Source organism: Platalea leucorodia, assembly GCF_965183815.1.
Source record: "Platalea leucorodia genome assembly, chromosome: 7".
NCBI classification, from domain to species: Eukaryota; Metazoa; Chordata; class Aves; order Pelecaniformes; family Threskiornithidae; genus Platalea; species Platalea leucorodia.
Window position 1 is genome coordinate 61,224,239 of NC_138829.1, and position 25,652 is coordinate 61,249,890.

Here is a 25,652-nt window from a genome sequence, read left to right on the forward strand (position 1 = left end):
CTATAAAAGATATGGATACAGAAAAGAAAACACAAAGTAGAAATTCTTAAAAGAAAGTTAGTCTAAAATGTCAACAGTTTTCTATTTAAGAAAGTTAGACAAAACACAGAAATCTTACCAGCATTTTTGAGTGTGATAAAGCTGTTCGTGGCGGAGGGAACGCATAATCTGCTGTTTCCAAATCAGGATGCAAAACCTAGAGAATATTTTAAACAAAATTTTTTTCCCTCATTTTGCTGAGCAAAGGACAAATTATTTTTTTCTTCTTTCTCAAATTAATATTCACTGATATTAAGTACCTCAAATAATAGATTGAGTTAAATTATGAAGACTGTATGGAAATAAAGGTGGGATTAATTTCTCAGCTTCACGTTTCTATAAGTGAGCTAGTTAAAATCTCCTATTACAGTTCATGAAGCTAATCAATATAGTTAGGGATTTTAGAGTTGATTAATCTGAAACAGATTAACAAACCGAAAATTATTCTCTTGAAGATAGTATTTTTTCAGAAGCCTCTAAATAAGGTGTTTTCTAACTTATGACAATGATACTAAAAAGACAAATGGAACTACTTTTTTTGGTGAATCCCTAATGTACAATCAATTACTCCTGAATATTGATATAGAGGCATCATACAAATAAACTTTAAGACTAATTGGTCATTCGTTTGTTAAACTTCAAGACAATGTACAGTTGAAACGAATTTACGAAAACAGAAAAGAAGCTAAAATGAATAGTAACAATGCTGCTCAAACACTGAGGTTGAACTCTTACTAAAAAAGCATTATTAGGAAGGAAAAATCACTAACTTCCTTCTGAATAGTGAAAAAAACATTGTAGTAGTAAATTACTCATGATATTAACTCTAACTTTAGATAATAAATTCTTCTAAAAACAGGAACGTTAGCAGGAATGATAGTTTTAAATCTCACATTTCCAGTGTGTTTGAAAGTGATTTAATAGTGAAATTCATTTTTCATTCTTTAAAAATCAGTAAGAGGATAGAAAATAGGGTTTGTATCAAAACATACTAGAGAAAGCGCCATTTGAGTCTGATGTAGCAGTGGCTCTGGCAGCTGAGAAAGATGAATACATTCAGGAATTTTAATTGTGCCTCCATCCAGGTCTGCTATGATTACATCTAACTGTAAGGAACAAACAAAAATATTATTGGTAGTGTATACTGTGAGCATAGTTTAAGAACACAGCAGTTCAAATTTCATGATCTGCACATAAGTTAAAACAAACAAATTAAAACAGTATTAACTTTAATGTATAGAAAGCTTTTGATAAAGGAAATACTCCAAATACTTCATATTACTGCATCTAGCTGTAAAAAATGAACTAAACCAAAGAAAGTGAAATTAGGCCAAACTTTCAAAAGTGACTTCTGTTACTGGATGTTCCAGGTCTGTGTTCAGTGATCTAATAGGCTGTTTGCAAAAGGACACAATGAGGACAACTTTAAGTAAAATTACATGTTTCTAGGTACCTTTGTAAACCTGGTCCAGTTTCTCTAAGCACGTACTTAAAAAGTAAGGATAAAAAAAAGTAATTGAGGACACATTTGAAAATTGTAAGTGAATTGTTCAAACTCATGACAAATACATGGACAAAGCTGGAAAGGGATCCATTCCTTCCCATCCTGCACTAGAATCAAATTGTTTCCCTCCTCTAGTTTATAATCTCAATGTATTTACAAAAGAATTGACGCTTTTTCTTTTTTCTCCTACTGATTGTCTTGTATGGTAATATTTTAAAAGTATATGTATTGTTCAGATAAACACCTCCCAAGCACAGAAAATCTCTGCAACTAAACATCACAAATCACATCGTGACTATGAATATGCTGGGTAGACATACTTACAAGCTCATGAATGTCATTGCGAAAGACAGAATGTACGCCAATTATGAAAGGTGTTGGTGAGCTGAGAACTTCCAATAGCTGTGCAGGAAGAATTGGAATATAGGGATAGCTGTGAAAAGAATAAATAAAATAAAATAAAAGCTCCTGACTATCCCTTCACATAGGGCTTTTTTCTTAAAAAAAAAAAAAAATAAAAATCTTCCTTTTACATATTAAATTTACTATAAATACCTGTATTTTAAAAATACTAAGGATTAAAGTACTTATTAAATACTTCTTTATAAAGTGCCATGCTGTTAAAAGAACATCAGTCATGTAAACTCCAGAAATTATTACATTATAGGGTCTACAATTGATTGTAAACAAGAGTATTTTGCAAAATAAGAAAAGACTATCTATATTTATAACATTTATGTTATATGGACATTATATTTGTCCACAACTTTTAGGTAACTAGGGACATTAAACTTATGCATAATACTTCCATTTTAAAAAGATGGCTAGTTTTTGGCCAGACACCTACAATTCAGCCTTTTGTAAAATATCATTAATAAGAAATCTTTAAATGAAATCTTTTGCTTTGATATTGAAATAACAACTAAACATTATATATAGAATTCTGTATTTCAGATATTGTTTACTTGATTCGACAATTTAAAAACACTAGTGTTTTCATCACAGCAACATGAAAATCCGTATCTAAATTGATCAATGCATTTGAACACCTAATTTATAGTTATTAAAAATGTACATTCATGACTACTTTAGCATTAAGAAACATATTCCCAAACTCACTTTCAATTTTTTTCCTTCTTATTCTATATTAAGATGAAGCCCATCTCTGAAATATTTTAAATAAAAATATGCTACTAAAATACAAGCATCTTTTAAAACACATGAGTCAGAATTAGATGTCTTTGTCCTAAAAAAGCCAAACAGCTTGACATTAAGTTTTCCATTTCAAAATGCTGGATTCAGATGTGGCTTTTTAGATAGAATCGATTTGTTCATTTGAATTCATTCTCTGGTGGACATTTGTCAGTGACTTAAAACTGTGATACAAGCTAACGTAGATGTTATCTTAGAACCACACAAACTTTTGGGTTGTAAAGGGCCTCAGCAGATCATTTAGTCCAACCTTTTGCTCAAAGCAGGGTCAAGACCGAATCCAGATCAAGTTGCCCTGAGCTCTGTCCAGCTGGTCCTGAAAACCTACAGGGATGGAAGCACCACAGGCTCTTTGTTCCACTGCTTAGTTTTCCCTGCATCCAGTCAGAAACCTTCCTCTCCCCTGTTTCGGTTTGTGACCCCAATCTCTTGTTCTCCCTTCATGCACCTCCTCTTACTTGTTGGCAAGCTGTTATTAGGTCTCCCCCATATCTTTTGCATGCATTTACTCGTGGATCTTCACGGTCAAGTTTTACCATCCGACTGATGCTGTGAGTAGGGTTTCTACTGTATTTGTAGGTTGGACGTTTCTCCCTTAATTGTTTCCAGTGTTGTGATGCAACCAGATTTTTATTAATAATGTGTACAGACTAGAACTTGTATATATGATCATGAAAACCTTTGCTTATTTGAACAAACATAGTACAAATCTTTTGTTAAGGACAATGTAATTTAAGTTATAAAATGAGTTATAAAATTAGCCAGAGTTCAAAGATTCAAAACTCAACTCACCTATATTTGAGGGGAAACATCAAAGACTCCAGAGCCCTACAGGCATCACTGAGCCTCTGAAAACTTGCAGAGTGAAAGAGAACTTTATTTTCTGTAAGCACAGCACAGAATAAGCTGAGTACATTTTGGATTCCTGAAAAAACAAACAAACAAACAAACAAAAAACCTGTAATGACGTGCCAAAAGAAGAATCAAAATTACATTAAAATGTACCATTTTCTGGAGAAATTTTGAAAAAGCATATGATAAATGTATAAACTGCCAAACCCCAAGTTTTCCTACCTTTTATTTAACTAGTGCAGCTTCCTTTCTATTTTTCAGGTTGCTAAAATACTATCTGAATGTATTTCTACATTTCAAATATATTGTATTATATCTCCCTTTCAATACCACTTTTAAGGCTTTCCTCTTCTCAGCACAAACCCCAGCAATGCTTAATAATGACTTCAAGCAGTATTATGTGTATTTCTGCATAGCCTTCTGTGTATCTAGAAGTCAATTCTGGTCACTGATCCAGGCTTACCTTATGAACCTTTATGTATCTCCATGGGGGGGAAAAAAAAAATCATAGTGCCAAACTCAAAAGAAAATGACAAAGACTTCCTAGCAAATACATTCATCCATGGAGAGCATTCAGGAGTCACAATGTTAAAAAAGGGCAGTACAAGTGTACATGTCATTAGAAGGATATGTTAAAGAAGAGCTGGCTGTTTAAACAAGCCCCACTAGATTTAGGGTAAGACTCATGAATCAGATGATGAGGGGTTTTTTAAGACAATATAATTTACCTAGGAGACAAAGCCATGTGCTTTCAGGGGAAAACCAAAAATACATTTCCTTTAAAACAAAGTCCCATCCTGAGAAGCAGACGTGTCTGAGATATGTGAGATACGCTGAAATTTATGAAATTTCCTGAAATATGCTGGAATGTATGATGTTTCCCTGAGGGCATAGCTTGTGTTATCAGTAAGACAGCCTGTATTACCTTTACAAAGCTACTGCTTATCTTGCAATCATCTTCCCCAATAAGAAGCGTGACTACTGAGAGCCACTATATTCATATGACAATTAACACTTTATTTTGCTTAAGTAATTTTTATTACATGTTTTGACAAATCTTTTTTTTTCTATGATGTTGTATGAAAATTTGCTTTGCTGGAGTGGAGCTTCGTTCATAAATATAAAGGGACAAGGATTCAGAGAGGGTTTTTGAGAAAAAGGCTAAATTCTTAGGATGAACAAGTCAAACAATAACACAATAGCTTGTGCTTTCAAAGTCGGTTCTCCAAGAATCCTAAGGACAGACTCATGAAATCAAAGGCAGAGACTTGAGAGGACTCAAGGATAGAAGGCTTTGTTATAATGCTGAGTGAGGTACTGTTGCAAATATTTGCTATTGCTTTCAGTGGCATAATTAATACTGTGCTAGTATAAAACAAACCGCTTTATAATACACCATGTAAGGACAGTGTTAAAGAAAAACCAGTATAGCTTCCTTATGTGAATGAAATAGCACTCATCAGTGAACAGTTAGAAGCTAACTTGAAATACTGTCCTTGCTTGTGTATGTACATACGACACTATGTATATATTTGAATACAAAGAAACTGCTACCTCCTTAAAAAACAATCTCTGTAAGAAATTAAAAACTTGAACTGCCCTTTTTAGGCAAAATTGCCCTTGTTCCTTTCCCAAAAGATTTTAAAGATTGCTTTGGAGTATACTCTTTGCTTTAAACCAAGTTTTTGTTTTCAAGCTAAGTGAGCTTTTTATACCATTTCATTCTACATCAAATATCTTATTAAGACACTTATGAATATTTTTTTTTTTTAAACATGACACTTTTTTTCCTATAGAATCACAGAATCATAGAATTGTTTCAGTTGGAAAAGACCTTTAAGATCATCAGGTCCAACTGTTAACCTAGCACTGCCAAGTCTGCCACTAAACCATGTCCCTAAGCACCACATCTACACGTCTGTTAGATACCTCCAGGGATGGGGACTCAACCACTTCCCTGGGCAGCCTGGTCCAGTGCTCAATAACCTTTTCAATGAAGAATTTTTTCCTCATATCCAGTCTAAACCTCTCCTGGCACAACTTGAGGCCATTTCCTCTCATCCTATCACTTGCTGTTTGGGAAAAGAGACCAACACCCACCTCACTACACCCTAGTTTCAGTAGAGAGCGATAAGGTCTCCCCTCAGCCTCCTCTTCTCCAGGCTAAACAACCCCAGTTCCCTGAGCCCCTCCTCATAAGACTTGTGCTCTAGACCCTTCACCAGCTTCGTTGCTTTTCTTTGGACACACTCCAGCACCTCAATGTCCTTCTTGTAGTGAGGAGCCCAAAACTGACCACAGTATTTGAGGTGTGGCCTCAGCAGTGCTGAGTACAGGGGGATGATCGCTTCCCTAGTCCTGCTGGCCACACTATTTCTGACACAAGCCAGGATGCTATTGGCCTTCTTGGCCACCTGAGCACGTTGTCGGCTCATATTCAGACGGCTGTTGACCAACGCCCCCAGGTCCTTTTCTGCCAGGCAGCTCTCCAGCCACTCTTTCCCAAGCCTGTAGCGTTGCATGGGGTTGTTGTGACCCAAGTGCAGGACCCGGTACTTAGTGTTGTTGAACCTCATACAGTTGGCCTCGGCCCATCAATCCAGCCTGTGCAGACCCCTCTGTAGAGGCTTCCTACCCCTCCTACCCCTATAATAAGATATAAAAATTCTCAAGCAATCCTCTATAAAACTTTAATATTCTGGCAGCTATTACTGAGGAAAATAATCCCTACAAAACTCACAAATATTCACAACATTTGGTACAACTAAATTCTCTAAAAACCCAAAACCTCTTGTGATCAAAATATCTATAAGTAAAAATTCTTGAAAAAAATGGTTGTCCATTCTGCACGTCTTAAAATTGCAACCTGTGCTGAGAGGTAACATATAAAATATTTTCTGCATGTTATTGGCTATAAATTGTGTTTTACATAGAATGAAAACATTCCTTTACTGAAAGCATTCAATTGAAATCAAGCTGTGTAAAAAATCACCCTTTTTTCTAGCTATGTGACATTCTCTTGCGGTGCATTATGATGATTCAAGAGTCTAGAAGGAATATCTTAATTTTAATACCTTTAAAAGTCTTGAATCTTATCCAGTATCAGCATTTTTCACTTGAAATCTCTTCTCAATATAGGCTTCCTCATCAGATATCAAAACAATATATGATTCTCAATAGTACATAATTAATGAGCACTTAAAAATGCAAAATTTTTACTAAGAAAATAGATGAATGAAGTGGAAATCAAAATTATTTGTTTATGTATAAGGAGAACACCTGCAAGTGCTTCATATTATTTGAACACTGGCCTTCTAAAAAGAAGATGTACACAAAACATTCTGACTTTCTAGTGTCGATACCTGCCTATGAAGCCAAAACAAAATACTACGGTTACATTGATTTTTTCATTCTATTAAAAAAATTAAGAACACATTGGCTCTACAGCACAAGACCACGGAGTCTTGTAGGGAATACTAAAATGATATACTCTTGTATAGCTAATACAGGTAATCTTCATGTTCATATATAGCGTTAACTTGTATGTCTGTTAGATTTTTATCTTTACCACTGTAAGAAATGGGTTTTGGTAAGTGTCTTCAATTTATAGAAAATTTTGGATGTCTAGTCAGTGTAAATTTTTTTTTTCCTTGCTAATTTTTCTTGATTGTTTCTTTTAAGAACCCAAGTTCTTGTACACTATGTTAGAAGACAGGTCAAAACTCAGTGCCTAAGTTCCACTGAAGTTCAACTTTTCTTCCTAATAGAGTATGTTCTTGGTAACCAGAAAAATAAGGTCTTTGTCTCTGTAAAACTCGGGGGGGGGAAGTACAACAACAACAAGTTTGTCACCTGAACTCAACTACAGTAAGCCTGGAGTTCACAAGTTCTACCTTCCTCCCAAGGTTTTATTGGAGGACAAAGGGACTATACTCAAAAGGAAACACTTACTGGAATAAAAAGAAGGGGAAAAAAAAGGAAATAAACCAAAGTGCCTTTTTTTATTTAAACTACTAAGCAGTGATGATACAGTTTGAGAGGCTTTCATAGTTTCACTGGGGAAGTTAGTCTGGTTTTGCTGCATATTAGTGGCCGCAGATAAAGCTTCAGTTTGTACTCCACAAAGGCATTTCTCATTGTAGCTTAATCAGCACCAATATAATTTGATATTTAAGATGACTACTTTTAGCAACTATCTCCTGTGTATGAACTTGATGCCACACAGAAGAATATTTATTGCAAACATGGTTTTATTACATTCTGCTAGTTGGTCTCTCAGATGTTCACTATGTTTTAACTGGCCATGAAAGATGAACTTGAAATGTTTGCTGTGATACAAATGCACCAGATGTAGCCCCAGCTTTGCTGAGTAAGACAAAAGCATTGCTTTATTTGCAGAACTTATGAAAGTGTTCAAAATTGAGACGATCTAAACACATCTCTGTCATAAATCAGCAGGTCTTGTAAGGAATAGCAGGAAAAAAAAACCAGTAAGGACACTGGGAAATATCCAACCTTCTCTGAGTTTGAACAGGGACAGATGAAAGCCATCACCAAAGCAAGGAAAGAGGCTGGTAGGGGCAAGGAAAGCTCACTGGCCAACTACTCACATATCAAAAGGGATAAGAAGCATTGTCTCTCCAGTTTGGCAATCCCTGTCACATGTCCAAGTTAGCAGGTCCTTAGAAAAAGCAGTTAAAAGTAGCTGTGAACTGTGTACATTACTGCCCTGCAATCTATCATTGCCTGAAATCCCTGCACAAGAAAACCCCTCAGCAGAGCAGCAGAGAACGAAGTGCAGGATACAGATCTCCTGCACGCCCTGTCTGCGCATCTGGGCTAAGTCCAAAGGTGTACAAGAAACCCGCGTGGGAAACGTGTGATAGTTACCCAGTGTAACCGACATAACTTTATAAATGTTCTTAACTTCAAGCTGAACCTGGAACTTTCAATGGATTGAATCTCCATCTAAAAGTTATTTCTAAATTCTCTGGGCCATTTTCTGTGTTCTGAATGCATAAAAAGCAGAAAGTCACCTCACCAAAACTGGCGACATTTCAGCAGAAAGGGAAAAAAACACTAGAAATCTCGTTTGCTTGCATTTGAAAATAAAATTATTTTTATTTCTGCAAGGTACCTACAATGCAAATGAATATACCGCAATGAGAGTATTAGACTTGTCCTGTGTAATCAGAGTTCATATAAAAATAATAAGGTCATTTCTTTAAGTATCTTTCACAAAAGACAGTTTAAAGTGAACTTCACTGGCTCTTACTCTTTTCTTTCCTGAACGAAAGCTTCACAGCCTAAGGAATACTAAATTTATACCTAAGATGATGTTTGGAAATTTGGGGGTGGGGTTTTTTGTTTGTTTTTGTTTGGGTTGTTTTGTGGTTTTTTTTTTTTTTTTTTTTTTTGCATAATAGAAGTGCTCTTCCATTGAGATGCTAATCACCAATATTGACCAACTTCTTGAAAACAGGCTACTCAGTTTGGAAATGCACTTGGACAGTGAAACCCAGGCTAACCACTTCCACTGACTGAAAAACGTGTACAGCCCAGACAGCTTTTTGGTACCCGTTGTTTTCCTTCCTTCTCTCTCTCTCTCTCTTTTTTTTTTTTTAAATACTCTGTATACAATACAGAAGAATATAAAATAAATAAAATGAAGTGTACAATATAGACGTCTAATCTGGAATTTTCTTATTTTCAAGATGATAGCCACTAACTCAATACAAAATTATTACTCCACATGTACTTTGAAATATGTTTTCAGGAGTATGAACAATGTAATGACTGTGAACGAAATTTTCATCTGATCAAATCAAACAAATTATAAATAGTAAGACTTTTGATTACTTTCCTTTTTTAAACCATTTAGACTACTGATTAAATCATTTGACCAAGCCACCGAGGTGTTGTTTCAAGCCCTGCATGTTGTTTACTGAAAACAAACAGTTCCAAATAACAGCCTGAGCCCAGTTTCCCATGCTACAAGACAAAATCGTGTCTGTCTGTAACCTTGAACCGCATACTGGTCTTCAGACTCCACACTACATCCGATGCTAATTTGTCACGGCATAAATAGACAACACGAAAAACAACAAACAAGTTGATTTTTACAGATTACTCTTTTGCAGTCTACCGACAGACAGACATCCTGTAAAATATTATACATACGCTGGAAGATTTTGAATGGAGGCTTCCTGACCTTCACTGTTTTCAAGTATTTAAAGAATCTGTAATTTGTACTAAATTATCTGACATCCTACATCAACAAATGTATCATTCTGCCTGCTTCCTGTTGTTCTAGAATTTAAGTATTTATTTAAGCATGATTAAAAAAAAAACCCCAAACACAAAGCGTACTCGACAAATTATTAACTGTCCTCTATATTGCATGAAATCAAAATATTATCACTAACTTCTTCAGACTTTCGTAAAGAGTTGTAAACATGAGATTTGGAAACTCAACTAATTGAATACATTATTATGCCAATATGCCATTCTTGAATTACTGGACACAAGAAAAAGCTTAATAGACAAAATAATCCGTAACTTAGCCAGACTAATCCAGGAAATGGGTCAACAAAGACTGAAAAGCCTTTCTGAAAGGCCACTGGAGAGAGCATAGTACAAGTTCTGTGCCAGGCAGTGTCAAGCTCTAAAGATAACTGGGGAAAAAAGTAGAGAAAAACAAAACTCTTTTCATTTTTATTTTTAGATGTAGCTGTGTAGCACTACTAATGAACAAAATACGAGCTTCACTAATAAATAAGAGGCAACAATTGTACTCAATACTCATATAGGTAATACTTGCCAAATTGCACTCATTTGTCAATCCAAAAATTACACGGTATCTCCAATCAACTGCACACAGTTAAAACAACCCCAAAAAATTGCTACGTCACTCAGTTCAGGATCAATTCACATTTAGAAAAGTATGCAGTTCTGTTATTAGAGTAGGACTGCACTGCACGCTACATGATTAAATCATAGCCAAACTTGCTCACAAATGGGGAACAATTTAGTTGTGCCAGCAGAGTTTTGTGAGGGTTAATTTATCCTGCTTTCTGGCTGGGTAACAGAGAACATGAGTCAGACGAGTACCCCAAGAGATTAACTTATTTGATCTTTGTCAGACTAAGGAGGAAGAGAAGCAGTCTCTAAAGCACAGAGCCTTCAGCAAAGGCTCCCTCAAAGGATCAAACATTTCATGAATAAAGTGTTCATACTCATTTCTGAGCACATAGAAGCAAACATGGGTGTGACATGCAGTACTGAAATCAAAACACGTTTTTAGAGATAAACTTTTGATTTTGGAACTGAAGTGAAAGCAATTCAGTATCTGAACCATGAACGTTGCGTGTTCTTTGTAAGAAGCAGGGCAGAACGAAGGCTTCTCTACAAACCAGCCTTCGGGGAGGGAGCGAATAGGTAAGGAACAGGGGGACCATACAGAAAGATTCTGGTATAAATGCCATAAAAGTCAAATGATCGTTAAACAGCACATCAAAGAGACTATGAAAATGAGTATATATATATATATATATATAAGAAAGATCTCTTCAGCTGATGGATAAATACTCCTACCACTATTGCTCCCCCAAAGTCTAACAATATCAACTGTGTTCTGTCAACACTGAGTCAAGCAGACGGTTGTCATCCAAACCCAAAATTACACAGGCACAAGGAAACAGGGATTAAGCACAGTATATGATCTACTTAGGAAGACACACAGTGATGTTTGTCATTTGCATGTTGATATCACTTCATTATTACCAATTTAATTAAAACCCTCTGCAGACCTATATAAAGGAGCAGCAAAAGCCCTCTGGATTTCTTGAGCCTTCAAACACAAGTCTGCCAATACACTGAGTGACCATGATTGGCGATTTTTTTTTTCCAGAGACAGTAAGACAGCTAAAGACAATTATTAATAAAATATTTAGGTAATAAGATCTTCATCCCTGAAAGAGAGATGTGCAAAACCATTTCATATGCGCAGTTTTAAAGCTATGCATATACAAAGTGAGACTGATAAGCTCAAGATTTATGAGTGTGTTGAGTGAGTTTTCTCAATAAAGCAGAAAAGACAATGGCAGGTAAAACAGACAAATAATGGTTTCGTATATAGAAAGTACTCACATGGAAGGGAGGTAAATGCCAAATTTACATGAAAGCAGTAACATTGAATTATAATAACGTGCATTACCAGTTGAAGGTTTGCAACGGACTGTATGTCTGGCTCATACAGACAGGCTTGAGAGCTGCTACTAAAAACAGATTTAGTTATTTTAAATGTTTTTTTGTTTTGTTTTGTTTTGTTGTAGGTTTGTTTTTTGTTTTTGTTTTTGTTTTTACTGAACACACATCAAAACCAAATTCCAGTAAAGAATAAATGCCAAGAGAATGTCAAAGTATGTTTGCATATAAAATTAAATTCAGAGCTGTTAAGGGGAAGATAATCTTCACGCAAATCAAATATGAGATTAATTTTTTTTCTCCTATAGGGAGAGTGGCAAGCAATATTTCTCAATATTGAACTGTTAACTATCAGATTAAAACAAAAGTTTTTGTTCTCTTACTGTCTGTCTCTATATGCATGCAGGCATTAACATTTGAGTAATAGTCTATTCTGCTGAAATACAATTTATTTTCACATCTCATTTCACATCTCATCTTCTCTTAGTTATTTAGTTATCTAGTAAGATACCTAAAATAGGAAGCTATTCGGTTTAGATGTTTATCCCATAAATATCTAGTATTCCAGCTCTGAGAAAATCATAAGTAAACAGTAATCCTGTACAAAATTAATATCAGGATACAGAATTTCTGTATAACCCTCATGGGCCCACACTACCCAAAACACAATGGAAGAATTTTGTAAAAGAATGAGTGGACTGGGATAACGGATACTAATGAATTGAAATGCTGCCCAATTTCCCTAAGTAGAGGTGGAAGAATGCTATTGAAATGCTCCCACATCTCTAAAAATTTTTATGGGTGACTTTCCTTCTTTTAAGAAACCTGAATTTATTGTTTGTACCAAATATTTTGTGAAACCTTCTCTCCCACCTACATCAAAAGATACATTGGAAAAGTAAGCACATGCTATAAAAAATATTTATAGCAGTTCAATTAGGCAAAATTATCTTTCTTTATTCTGATAGCAAATCTAAAATTGTAATTTGATGTGAAGGAGAAATTCTTAGCAACTGCTGATTTATTTAAGTAATCAAAAATAGATACTGCAATTTACCAGCTCTCCAAATTGATTCATGTATGGTAAACTGTCTGAAAGTAAAGGAGGATTTCTGTTCAGCAACCAACAGACATTTTAAACTTCAGAAAGAGCATTAAAACTTTTTCAAACAACCCAATTTGGTTTTAAAATTTCACTTTAGAAATCAGGAAAATTCTTACAACAAAGAAATATTAACTTTTCTGATCACAGATTCAAAGCCATGACAGGAGGAATAGAAAGCAAAGTTATAACCATGACTTTTTAGAGACTATTGGATATTATTCTGCATATAAGCTAATTAGCAAAGTATGTTACCTAATAGGGAAGCAGCACATCAAAATGAAATTACTACATTTATCCCCTCATTGTCAATCTCAACAATTCAGGCTTTATTCCCAGAGTCTTCTTGAACAACTTTTACATGTTAATGACAGCCTTTTAATGGGACGTAGCCATGGTAGCATCAGAAACCTGGTATGGTGATGTCCACTTACAGATACCAGCATATCATAGATCCTGATCTTGAAACTTTAATCTTTATTTACTCATAGCCACAAGGTGCAAAGCAGAATTTCTGAAAATATGAAGGTATATGCTAAAGGTATGAAATCAATACATTTCACTTTCACCAACACAAGAAGCATATGAAAATACTTAATGACTTTTTACCTTGATGATGGATATTTTTGTCATGTGATTTGAATCAAACTACAATGGCTAATTCCAGATAAATGCCTATCTTATTTATTTACATAAAATTTTAAAAGCAAATATTTCACTCAAAGCTGACAGGCAAAATAGAGAGTTAAACCCACAAAATTATGAGTAGCTGCAATATGAAAAAGAACAGTATAACATATGGGAAAGACTGCCATGTGTAATGGATTGTAAAATATGCTTAATTGAAATACTACAAATTAAATCCTGATGGAGCAAATGGATACCCATAATTTGACTGGATTAATTTAAAGCAGAAAAATGTCCTTTAACGAAACGTCCTTTAAAAAAAAAAACAATGCAGAGCGAGAGTAATGCCATTATGATCCTTAGAAAGAAAATATCCAAGAATGAGAAGAGCATTGTCATTCTTGAACTGTACACAGGAAAAATGGTCAAGGATACACAAGAAATTACAAACATATCTGTTTCCTGCCTGAGGACTACAAAGTCTTTCTCAAGGGACATAACTACTGAAGCATTATATTAATGGAATCAAACAAATGCAAAGGCAACAAGAACAGAGGTGGCTGATCAGGATATTCTATTAGAGCTACCTTCAGCCATTGTTGGTTGATATTCATGGAGCATAAAAACACAGATATTCAATTAAGGAAATTGTGAAACACCATAAACATGAAAAGTGAAAAAAGTCGCTTTATTTTCTTAAAAGACCATATTTGGATTCTCTGCAAAATGTTTAGCGATCTTTAAAAATTCTTTCTTTGTGAAATCGTCCGAGATCTTCCTGACCTCCTGAGATACTGATAACTCAGCCCACGTTGCAACTAAACAGCAATCAATAATTTAAACATCATTCCACAAGAACAAATGGAATGAAATTTCTATAGAACTGTTTTTCCTTCCTCTTCAGCAGAAGTATTAACACTGAAGTTTTGAAATTTAAAGTTTTGCAAGGCCTTATGATTTAACTGCTATCAAGTTTGCTTTGGAATAATGAGAAAAGTTATTTCTGCCTTCATATCAGCAGAAAGTAATCTGTTCTGAGTAGGATCTGTTTCAGTATTTTCTATAAGCAGAGGTAAGCCTCTTTGCCTTTTCTAAATTTGTTTTTTTATTTATTAGACATTTGCTTTTTGGAGTTTACATTTTTCCCATCTCTGGAAAAAAAAAAAAAAATTGTTTTCACTCTTCTGAGAGGTCCTTCCCGAAGTCTTATTATAAATAGAAAATTACCCTCTTCTCAAATATCTCCAAAGGAATTTTCACTTAACTGTTAAAAAAAATTTCACCTTATTGTTACAAAGCAAACAGTAATATATTATTTTATTATTTTTCATCTTATTTGAAAAGCTTCCTTTTAAAAACCAGCATATTAAATACAGCACTTTACCAAATAAACAGCTTCAAGTTTCTTTACTTTAATAGTAGTATTTACTTATGTCAGATAACATTTCCTTCTGAGATTTACAATTTGCTTAAAATGAACTACTGTGTATTTTGTCTCCTTAGAAAAGGCATTTGTAATACAAGTTTGGACTGGATAAAAAGTAAGCAGGCATCTTATTTCATGTGCTTCGTTGTTCTGCAGAACAGTGAACACTACAAGAAATATTGTTCACTGCCTCCTAACACATTTCAGAATCCCGTCTGCTGATGGCTGGCATCCCAGCACCAGCATTATACTGGTAATGACAGAGCTCTCAGTGTATCCATATATGACAAACAAATGTAAAAAAGCTGAGCAGCATGTACTGAAGGAATAGTTTAACATTACCTGACTGTAAGCTGCTCTAATGGCTAGCATTGAAAGGGATGGTCCTATCGTACCCACACGCTGCTTTCTTTACACCTGCATTGAGGCTCACAAGAGCCCAAGGTGAGCTAAAGCTGGAAGAGGGATGGATCTGTTCTCTTGGCAGCACTTTGCTATTAGACTGACAACCACAGCATCAAACCACAGCCTGAAACTGCTGACAGAAAACAGATGTGACTTTTCCTCCTTCCACCCTCCAAATATTTTCTGTTAACTTGGTGAGATAAAATAGCTCAGCATGGGTGAGCCAAGCACCACGTTAGTACAGGGGATGGGACAGGACTGCGCAACTGGAAACGGACATTCGCAAACGGGACTGGCAGCCTGGCAGTTTATGCTGCTGGGAAAATGAAGCCTCGGTGACTGCCCGCAAAGTGCAGTTACTTGGGAGTGCAGAAGAGTCCCTGTACAAAATTCACTATCACAATGTCCCTTTATTTCCAACAGCATCTAAAAGAACACTTTCTTTTTGCTCTGCTGCTGCAACAGTAAGGGCCCATTAGCAGTAAATGCCACATCAAATCCCTTGGTAATCTGTTTGTTCTTTGACAGACTACACAAATCTACTTGGAAGGCTTGAACAGCAAAGTCTCTTTTGCTGGGTTACAGAGCTCATTGCAGCTCGCTGGCCATTGGGATTTACACTGAAACTAAAACATAACCCAGCAGCACCCACTCATGCAACATGTGGTGCCAGGTTCCATAGGCTGGAGAGTATACAATTTATTAAGATCAAAGACTGATTAGAAGTTTCTTGATTATATACTTCAATAAAACTGTCTTAATTTAATTGAATCATACATGCTGTTAAATTCCAACAAAGAGTATATATGTTCCCATCACATAATATATGACATCTCATGGAAAGAAAAAAAAATCAAGTGAGTTGGGTAAGAAGTTTGTAAACAACCTGACAGAGGTAAAAAACCATTCCGGTTCATACCATTGAAGTCTCGTAACAAACATGAGATGTGGAAAGGGCCCCACATCGACGCTCTGATCTTAGTGCATCTCCCAGTTATAGGTATTACTGTACTGAAAATGCTGCATTTGGTCACTTCATACGTTGCGCAGATTAAATCTCTCATTGCTTAGCTGCCCTTACATTATTTCTGAACATAATGAAGTATTAAAATATAAACAATTCTTGCTCTATGTTGAAGACACTAGGATTTTCTTAGTTAACAAGTTGAAGCCAGCTCATGTGCTGACTGTGCAGTGACCCTTTCATAATGTTTCCCAGCCATACAAATACACATATATATTTATCAGGAATGTCTTTTCCCATTTATACAATAATTCAGTATAGTCATCTGTTGGCATAAAGTACACTACATGAGAGGCTGAACATTGTATCTCCCCTAAACCAGAATTAAAATAATGAGAAACTATTACATTACAGAAAACATTCCTCAAACTGTCAACAAATGTAGTCAAAAGCAAAAATTCTGGGTATTTTAATATATCCTGGCTTTAGAAATACGAGACTGAAGGGTCTATCAACAGTGAAAGAGTTTTTTCTCTTACCGTCATAACTACATCAGACAATCCCAAATTGATCAATCTTCATCTTAAATGTACTGATACTGCTTGTCGTTACTACTCGCAACAGAAGGTGTTTCAGAATTTTTCTCCTCCCATGGTTAGAAATCACCTTTTATCCTCCAGCCTTAGTTGATTCATGACCTTTTTATATTAGTTTGCTCTTGATGCCCACCATTTTCTGTAGCTTAAGCAGGTACACCCATGAACTCCTCTCTCTGAACAATACTCGTAAAAAGCAGCAAATTGTAACACATATGGTCTATGATATGGAGCAAAATAAAAGGCTAAAATACAGAAGAAAAACCTAACCTTCAAAAAGTAGCCTTTAAAAGCCAATATGAGCAATAATATGACCAACAATTTAAATATTCCTTTCAGATTTTGGGTTATTTTGGGATTTATGTTTTCTAAAGGAGGCTACACTTTTTAAGCAGTGGAACTAGTCCTACTTTCATTCAGAATAAAAATGTAAAGCATACCATGTCCTGCAAGTATTGTCAGTTTCAAAAATCAGCTATCACTAAAGTTAGCTAATTTGAGGAACATCATAATTCAGTTTTTCCCTTTTTGATTGGATAGGTATTTTCTAATAATCATGGTAAAATTAATTATATTTTAATGTTATTACATACTCTTATAAAATATATATGAAAGTTATACGAGAGTGACAACACTATTTACAAAGAGTTATTGGTTGTTTTTTTTTCAAGTACAAAATGTCAAGTATTACCTAAAAAAAAAAAAAAAAAAAAATCTTAATCGCAGAAGTAATAAATTCTGGCTCTACTTCTTATTGTTTCCCTGACATGGTTCCATATAAGATCCATCTGCCGTAAGAACTATTTGAGGTATATCAGATGAGAGTGCAAATCTATAAAATAATAACCGTCACTATAAAAACTAAAGTCAAAGAGACTTTAATAGGCAGCCATGGATACCCCTGTTCAGCAAAACACTAGGCCAAAGGAGAAGAATTGCTGTAGACTCAGGGGTCTTTTGATAGAGCTGAACAAGAATGGACTGAGCTATATATCGAAGTGGACTGTTAAACACTAAGCCACGTGCCAAAATACTACATTTACAGACATTAAACTAAAAGCTTCTGACATATTTTTGCCTACAGCCTGAAGAAATACTCAAACTCCCAAACATTAATATGCATCAGTTGTTCCACAATCTGTGTCTACATGACCAACTTGATCTAACTCTAAGGTGGGCCTACTTAGAGTACGGGATTGGACATTTTGACTTTCAGGGGTCTGTTCCAACCTAAATTATTTACAGTTCTATACAAGCTCCTCCATCATGGTAAGAGCGAAGGAATTCAGGCACCTAACCCCTCTATGAAGAAGCAATTGTCAGATCATTCAAGACAACCAGTTTTACTTTCCCTAAGTGTAAACTACTGCAGATAATCTCTCACTGACCGTGACTGCCAAGTGTTACTGCTTTACGCTCACACACCATAAATGCCCAACCTAGCTATGTACTGGGGAAAGAGGAAATTCCTGGATTTGATCATTCTTAAAAAGAAAAAAGGTAAAATTTATTTTAAGTTATTAACAATAATATAACCAGAAGTAATTAGCAGCTAAACACACATTATGATCTGTCATTTACCTGATGCTTTTTTATGAATAATTATCCCAGTGTTTAACTACAGACCAAGTACACCTATTTTGTTGGAAAAACAAACTAGAAGCCAGCGTCGTTCCTATATCATGCCACTAGCCAACATGTATCCTTTGCCTTACAGTTAAGCCAGTATTGAGTTATTCTATGTTGAACTCTAGTGTTTTCTGAAACTGAAGAATTATTTAAGTAGTTCCATTCACAGTACTGGAAGTGAAATACCTTTAATACAATTGGGCTCTTTCTCAAACAATACTGTGTAGTCCAGAATGCAGTTCCTCTACTTGACTTACACATTCTAAAAAGCTAAAAGAACCATCAACAGCAGAAGTTAAAGACTATCTGTGAAGAAGCAACCAGGTAGCTTATGCTAGCACAGCAAGAAGAAAGTCAAATTCCAGGATTACTGAGAAGGGAGATTGAAACCAATATCCACAAGCATAAGACGGCACAACTGGGTGCTTCTGGGAAAAGCAAAATATCTGCATCCTGCTTGCTGTTGACTATCAGAAATGCAAAATGGTGTTTGGGTTCAATTATTCTAGAAAATCTCCACCTTGGTATTTAAGCCCTTCCTTATCATAAAAGAAGAAAATAAGTTAAGGACTTATGATGGAGGGGCAGTGTCTTATGATCTTACATGAGAGTGCACTCTACTCAAGCATTCAGGTTCTCTTGCTCTTAAGCTACATGTCACATTCAACTTTTCAGCCTCTCACCTATATAGGATGCAGTTTAACCGTAACAGCCTTGTAAATCACTTACCTTTGACAGCACTGCTAATATTGCACTCTTTCAGTATATATGTCTACTAATTTGCACCCTACATTGTGACAGTCAGTAGACTACAAGATCTTCCTTTTCTTCAGCAAAGCAAAACACCTCGCACTTGAACTTTTCTGCTGTCTAGTGGTGTTGAGGTCTGACTCAGCACAGTGATTCTTTGTACTTAGAACTGAAACAAAAAATTACAGATGACCTCCACCAGATCATTTCTCTGCATTCGCCATAGGTCAACACTTGCTGAACTGTGGGATGTTTATCTTTGTGATACATAAACAATCGTGCTCCAGTAGCTCATATCGTAATTTCTGAGGTAGTGTGCTGGGAAGCAATAAAATGTTAGAAAGGTTGTTAACGGATGAAGCCAGCTTTATTGCGGAATGCTGAAACTCTGACCAGCGTGCATACTAAGATCAAGAAAGATCTCTTCCTTGGGGTCAAACTATACCAATGGTGCACAGCTACATCCTTGTAGGACTTGCAAAGTTTGATTTTTAGTATGAAAGGGATCAAAACCTATTGTGAAGAACTAATATCAAAATATCAACTTTCTCAAGACTTTTAGAAGGTAAACAGTGAAAATTGAAGAACCACCAGCTGCCAGGGACCAGCAACGGCACACTGCTCCATAACAGAAGGCAAGGCAGGTGCCAAGTATGGAAACAAAGCGGGAAGGGGCAGTGCCCTCACCAAGTGGCAGAGACCCACAGTACCCAGAGAAAGATAAGTTGGGTAGGTCTGCTGACAGCAGCTAGGTTCAGCCAAAAGTCAAGATACCCAGACAAGCCCATAGTGATGAGGAAGGTCTGAGGTCAAGCCAGGAATTCAAGTCAGCACAGCAGGGTCAGGATCAGGTCCAGCAATGGCAGCCAGGTCAGTCACAGTGATCACTAGGCAAGTTCACGCTCATGAAGAAGACGTCATAGGTTGGACAAATGAAAGACAAGCTCGCCAAGCAACCTGGCTCAACCTGGCATTACCATTCATCTTCATCCTGTTCCATCTATTTAATCTCTATTCTACACAGCCCTGAATTCAAAAGCACCCTTACCTTGTGTCTTCATCCAGAAGATTCAAAGTAGAATTTACTTCAAAGTTTCATTTTTGCCACTTAAAAAATTACTTGCTGACAGTCAGCCTGAGTTCTACTGAAAATGCTTGAGTGGTGAATTAAAGATATGAGGAAGAAAACCAGCACAGACAAATGAAATGGAACAGAGGAAATAAGAAGATAGGAAAACAGCCCAGATAAGAGACTAAACAAGAAGGAAGGGAAGGAAAACTCTTTCGCCTTCTATTAAGTGTTTGGAAAGTAGGGGAAAACATTAACTCTTCAGGAAAATAAATCTTCATAATTCTTCTGCTCAGCTTAGCAGAATCAGTACGATTTATGCTACCAGTCCTTGAAACATGCAAAAATTAAAAGTGCTGGTTAAACCTTACATTCTTGTTTTGCTGCTCAGGTCCCTAATATCATTGTGCGTCTTAGGTGCTTTGGAAAAAACTGCCTGTTGGGGAGATGGAGGTGTATGTCTCAGATACAAATGACTGAATATGGCAGTGCTGAATAATCATACTGCCAGCAAAACGGAGAAGGCAAGTAGGGCTGGAGTTTGGAGAAATGAAAAGAGCTTAAGGCAGAAACACAGGAATGTATTGTTAATAAAGTGAGAGAGAAGAAAAATATAAGCAAAATCTCCTTTGAGCCTGAAGAAGGCTACTGTGTTTTGAAGCTTTTATAGATACCTACCATCTTCCTAACAGACAATGAGAAATAGAAGAGTACTGAAAGTCTTCTAGCTACCACAGATAATTTTAAAAAGTAACTACGATTACTGTTTTTCCAGCTAATCCTTGTTGTTGAAATCATTTTTAGGTGTAGTGATCCAACTACAGGCCTGGCTTTTGTCACATTATTCCCATATATTATTTTTTTTTAAATAAAAGAAGAATCTATGATTTAAAATGTCAAACACTGCTGTTCCTTATTATTAAGTTTAAAACCTTTGGGGATGTTTTTCCCAACTGTAGTTTAACGCCTAAGTAAAAATAACGTCTATTTCCAGATATGCTGCGAACTTGGTAATACAGGGAGGGTCATCCGCTGACACAATATTATCCTGCCAAGCAGAAAAAGCATGATGAGACTATTATTGCACAATACTTCTCAAAATAAATGTTGAAATTACTTTTGTATCTATTCATAGTGGTAAATTTTGTCTTGCTGCCCATCTTCTTCAAAGAAATAGCTATTTTTAAAAAGGTGGTTTATACAATTCACAAATATTTTTCTAGCTACTCTTAAATTTTCTATTAATAATTTAAATAGGATAAAGTGACTTGTACCAGAAGAGAAGTAACTGAACATGTCGTTACTTGACAAACAGCCCAGTCAGTATCTGTGTCCTAAACACAAGCATTTGATGGGATAACAGCTGTCATTAAAGTAACTATCCAACACCACACTGGACAACAGAAGTAGAATGTTTTTGTCCAGGTTGGTAGAGACAAATATGCATTATGCTCCTGTTCAAATGGAATGAGAGAAATAGAGCAAGTGTGAATATTGTTAGAAAAAGCACAGAAAATTCCTGACAAGCTCAACTATGATCATCAGAGGAAAGGATTAGGCCTTATCTTAGAAAAATAAACTTTATCAAAGGGATGAGCTAAAAGGTTCTACCACATCCTTCCGGACTCACTGCCTTTAACTCTTCATAAGACTACATGAAAAGTGACAATAAATGAGAATTTATTTAAAACAGTCTGTTCGTATTTCCAGGTCCTCTTTTTATATTCAACAACCATTTCAAACAGACATATGTAGCTGTATTAACAACTCTCTTTTAGTAAATCCAAACAGAAATTTAGCATTAACAAACCTTGGCCTTAAGACGATGATGACAGTCCACCACCTATATGTGAAAGGAACTATCTGCAATTCTGTAAAGTGATGTACACTATGAATATGCAAACATTTTTAAATTTGTGTCCTTAGAGATACAAGGTGATTCTACCACTGTGCTATAACCCCAGATACTTAGACACAAAAACTTTGAGAGGGACATCAGCTGGGAACTGAGGCACATGGGGGGGGGGGGGAACCACTAACAAACAAACCCACAAAAGCAGTGGTCAGAAATAGGAGATGGGAAAAGTAAGTCTCTTTTGCAAAGGGTTCAAGCAGCTGCTTAAAAAAAAAAATATCTACCTGCCAACTTATTTGCCTATTCCTTAACTAATTTCAGGCCCGTTCCCAAGCAACTACTACCATACTCATCCCACCAAAGAATAGGAGAGAGATAGGAAGAGGACCTATGCAAGACGATTAGACAAGCTCTTCCTAATAGTTTCAATAGTCTTGTAAAAGAGAAAATTATGCCACAACAGAAAAGAAGGGGTATTGAGACAATTCTTTTTTTACTACAAATTTGTATCATCTCCTCAGGGAAACAGAATGTAAGCCTATAGCTTCTCTTTGTAAAGATTTGCCAAGTTTTATAATCACATAGTTTCTTCAGGCCAGCTGAAGCGTCACTAACCAGAATTGTGAGCAATGAGCAAGTTCTCCTTCAATATCTCCCTTTCTCTCCCCCTCCTTCTGCTGACTTTCATATCCTTCTGTGCACCGTAACTGGAAAGGGCACATGGTAAGCATGGTCGTACTGACTCGTACTTCTTACAAGCCACCAAAAAGCAAGAAAGACTGGACCTCCAAACACTTACTGTAACTCAGAAAAGAAGGCGGAAGAGCAGCAAAACCATAGAAACCAGACTGTTTACAGCAAGAAGGCTAATGGAAAACGGGAAAAGAAAGATGAGATGGTAGACAAAATCAGGGGTATAGACACTGGAAAGTGTATATAAGCTAATAAGGAATTACACAGTTTCAAAATAGAAAGGTAAAGGATTATTGATTGCTAGTGTAACAATCTAGGAGTCCTGGTTACACTCCAAACCTTTCAGTATATAGTAAATGTATAGTATCTTTAGAAAGTTACGTAACATCCATCTGTATATATGTACCCACTAATAAAATGTGGTTAATAATATTAATTTAAATCCTATGTGTATGAAAGCAATTTTAAATTCTCATATGGAAGTTTTATACACGAGTGGAATTTAAAAAAGCTCATTCTGCAAACATACTCTTACTGAGAATATAAGAGGAAAAGATGGCCCTCTGTTTCCTCTTAAATATTTACATTCCCACTCCGTCTTTACACAGTTTCCCTCTATAAATTTGATGCATACAGTGACTTTTCAGATTATTTGTCTTCGTTGTCTTCCTCGGACTGATCCTGTGACAAAACACTACAATCCCAATTTGCGATACAAAAGCCAAGTGTTACAAGACATGGTAGCTAACCTATCTAAGCAGTAGCTAAAAGCTTTGCTTTCTTTAACATTTTCAGACCTGTGAATTTATAGCAACCTTCACTACAGTCGCCTGAAATAAACTGCCTCAACTTAGGTATCACATAGCGTACTTATAGAGCACACCACATGGGATATCACACTGTACTTATGGTACCTCACACCATATTTTATATCTTCAGAAAAGGGGAAAAGTTGTTGGGCCTATCCACATTTAAAACATTGCCTGCAATCTGATCAGAGTAATCTTAATGAATCTTGACATAATAAGCCAAGTAAAACCTCAGGGACTCTGGTAAACATAAGTAGCATCTATACTATGCTAGCAGCATTTCTTAAACTGCTATCAACAAAATAATAATATTCCTTTTGGAATAATATTATTTGTGGAATGATACAATTAAATCTTATCAGTAGTACATGGCATTGTGCTCATCAAATCTGATATCGCTTCCTGTGACATAAGCTCTTACTCCACTATTCTTTTTCCAGTTTGCATCCGTTCTTATTGTCCATTTATGAGAAGAATGGATGACAACACGTATTCTGAGGCCATTTGATTACTTTAGACTAAACATGAGGTTCACGAGTTCAGAAAAGATTATTAATTGCACCCTTATCCATGGCTGCTATAAATTTGCGCTTCAAAGTCACTTCACAAACCAACAGAAAGAAGACTAACAGAGTGTTAAAATTTAATGAGACGTCAAATTAGTATTGAGGTACCCAGGTAACAGTGACACAATGTTGTAATTGTAATGAACAAGTAAGCTTTTGATGAGGATTGTGTTAGATCATCTTCTTGAAAGATAGGGAATAATAGATAACAACAGAATAATATGAATTCCACATAGTTACCAATATCAGCACATGGTATCTTTTCTACTAACCTTTTCAGTTAAAACTACTTTCATTATTAACCTCCTTGGTTTTGCTTGGAGTTTGTACAGTATCCAAGGGGTGGGCAATCTTTTTACATGAATGTTTTTGTAATTAAACAGAGGCCAGGCTCACTTCTGCTCACAGTACACTTACAGATACTAGATAATATTGGAGATAACTTACCACAGGCAGGATGTACAAAAAGGTTATACGAATGTCTGATTAGGGGGTAAAAGCACTATTAGTCATTCTTTCATTCAAAAGAAATTAATATTTACCGTGTAGCTTTCTTGGCACACGATTTGAACTAATGAGAACAGTAAATACCTCATTCTGTAATTTAAAAAAAGAATTTTTTTTCAAAGCAGACCTAGACATACCCAGTTGCTGAAAGAGAAGAGCCACACTGGTGCCTGTAACAGGAAGGCTATCATGCAGAGGAGTCTGTATCAGTTGTCGGTCTCCAGCTCCCAAAGAAAACAATTTCTGTAGAAAGAATTTTTTTTTAATTGAGTATAAATTTAATTTATATAGAATAAACAATCTGTTGTCATACAGATAAGTGATTCATCCTGCAAAAATTATTTATTTTGTATACAGAAGTTTAAAGTCAGTAAGAATAATTGAATTGACCAATAGAGATCTGAAATATAATTTGAGGACAATGATATGTCTCCTTGAATGTATAGTATGATAGTGCCTTCCTTGCATTTCCACTAAATTAGTTAAATAGTTACGGCTTTGAAGGCATTCAATATTAAGTTTTTCATAATATATTAAAATACCTTCCAGGAAAAAACCAAACCGTTTAAAACCCATTCAAATTAAAAAAAATATGTATTATTTTCTAACTGAAGTTCTTTGATATCTACTGTCTGCATGTATGTTTTAAGTATGAACAGACTTGTAATATATGGGTATTGAAGAAGACACTTCTGCTACTCCTATGTACCCACTCTGCATATTAGAGTTAAAACTTCGGTTACCTCTCCAGCACAAGAACATACCTCCCTTGAGGGAGGCAGGAAATGGGAGTGAAAGGAATGCACTTGTGTATCACATCCCAAAAAGCACTGTAACTGCAA

General features: G+C 35.7%; 1 protein-coding gene across 5 annotated transcripts in view; it reads right to left on the reverse strand.

Moving 5' to 3' along the window:
• SBF2 (SET binding factor 2) overlaps window positions 1-25,652 on the reverse strand; it is a 326,647-nt gene that overhangs the window by 120,620 nt on the left and 180,375 nt on the right. For all 5 annotated transcript variants that reach the window (XM_082317789.1, XM_082317787.1, XM_082317788.1 and 2 more), the window contains 5 exons: window positions 24,948-25,053; window positions 3,548-3,680; window positions 1,868-1,976; window positions 1,032-1,145; window positions 119-196 (listed from right to left, as the gene is read on the reverse strand). In XM_082317789.1, the coding sequence (XP_082173915.1) occupies window positions 119-196; window positions 1,032-1,145; window positions 1,868-1,976; window positions 3,548-3,680; window positions 24,948-25,053 (540 nt within the window). The remainder of the gene's footprint in view (window positions 1-118; window positions 197-1,031; window positions 1,146-1,867; window positions 1,977-3,547; window positions 3,681-24,947; window positions 25,054-25,652) is intronic.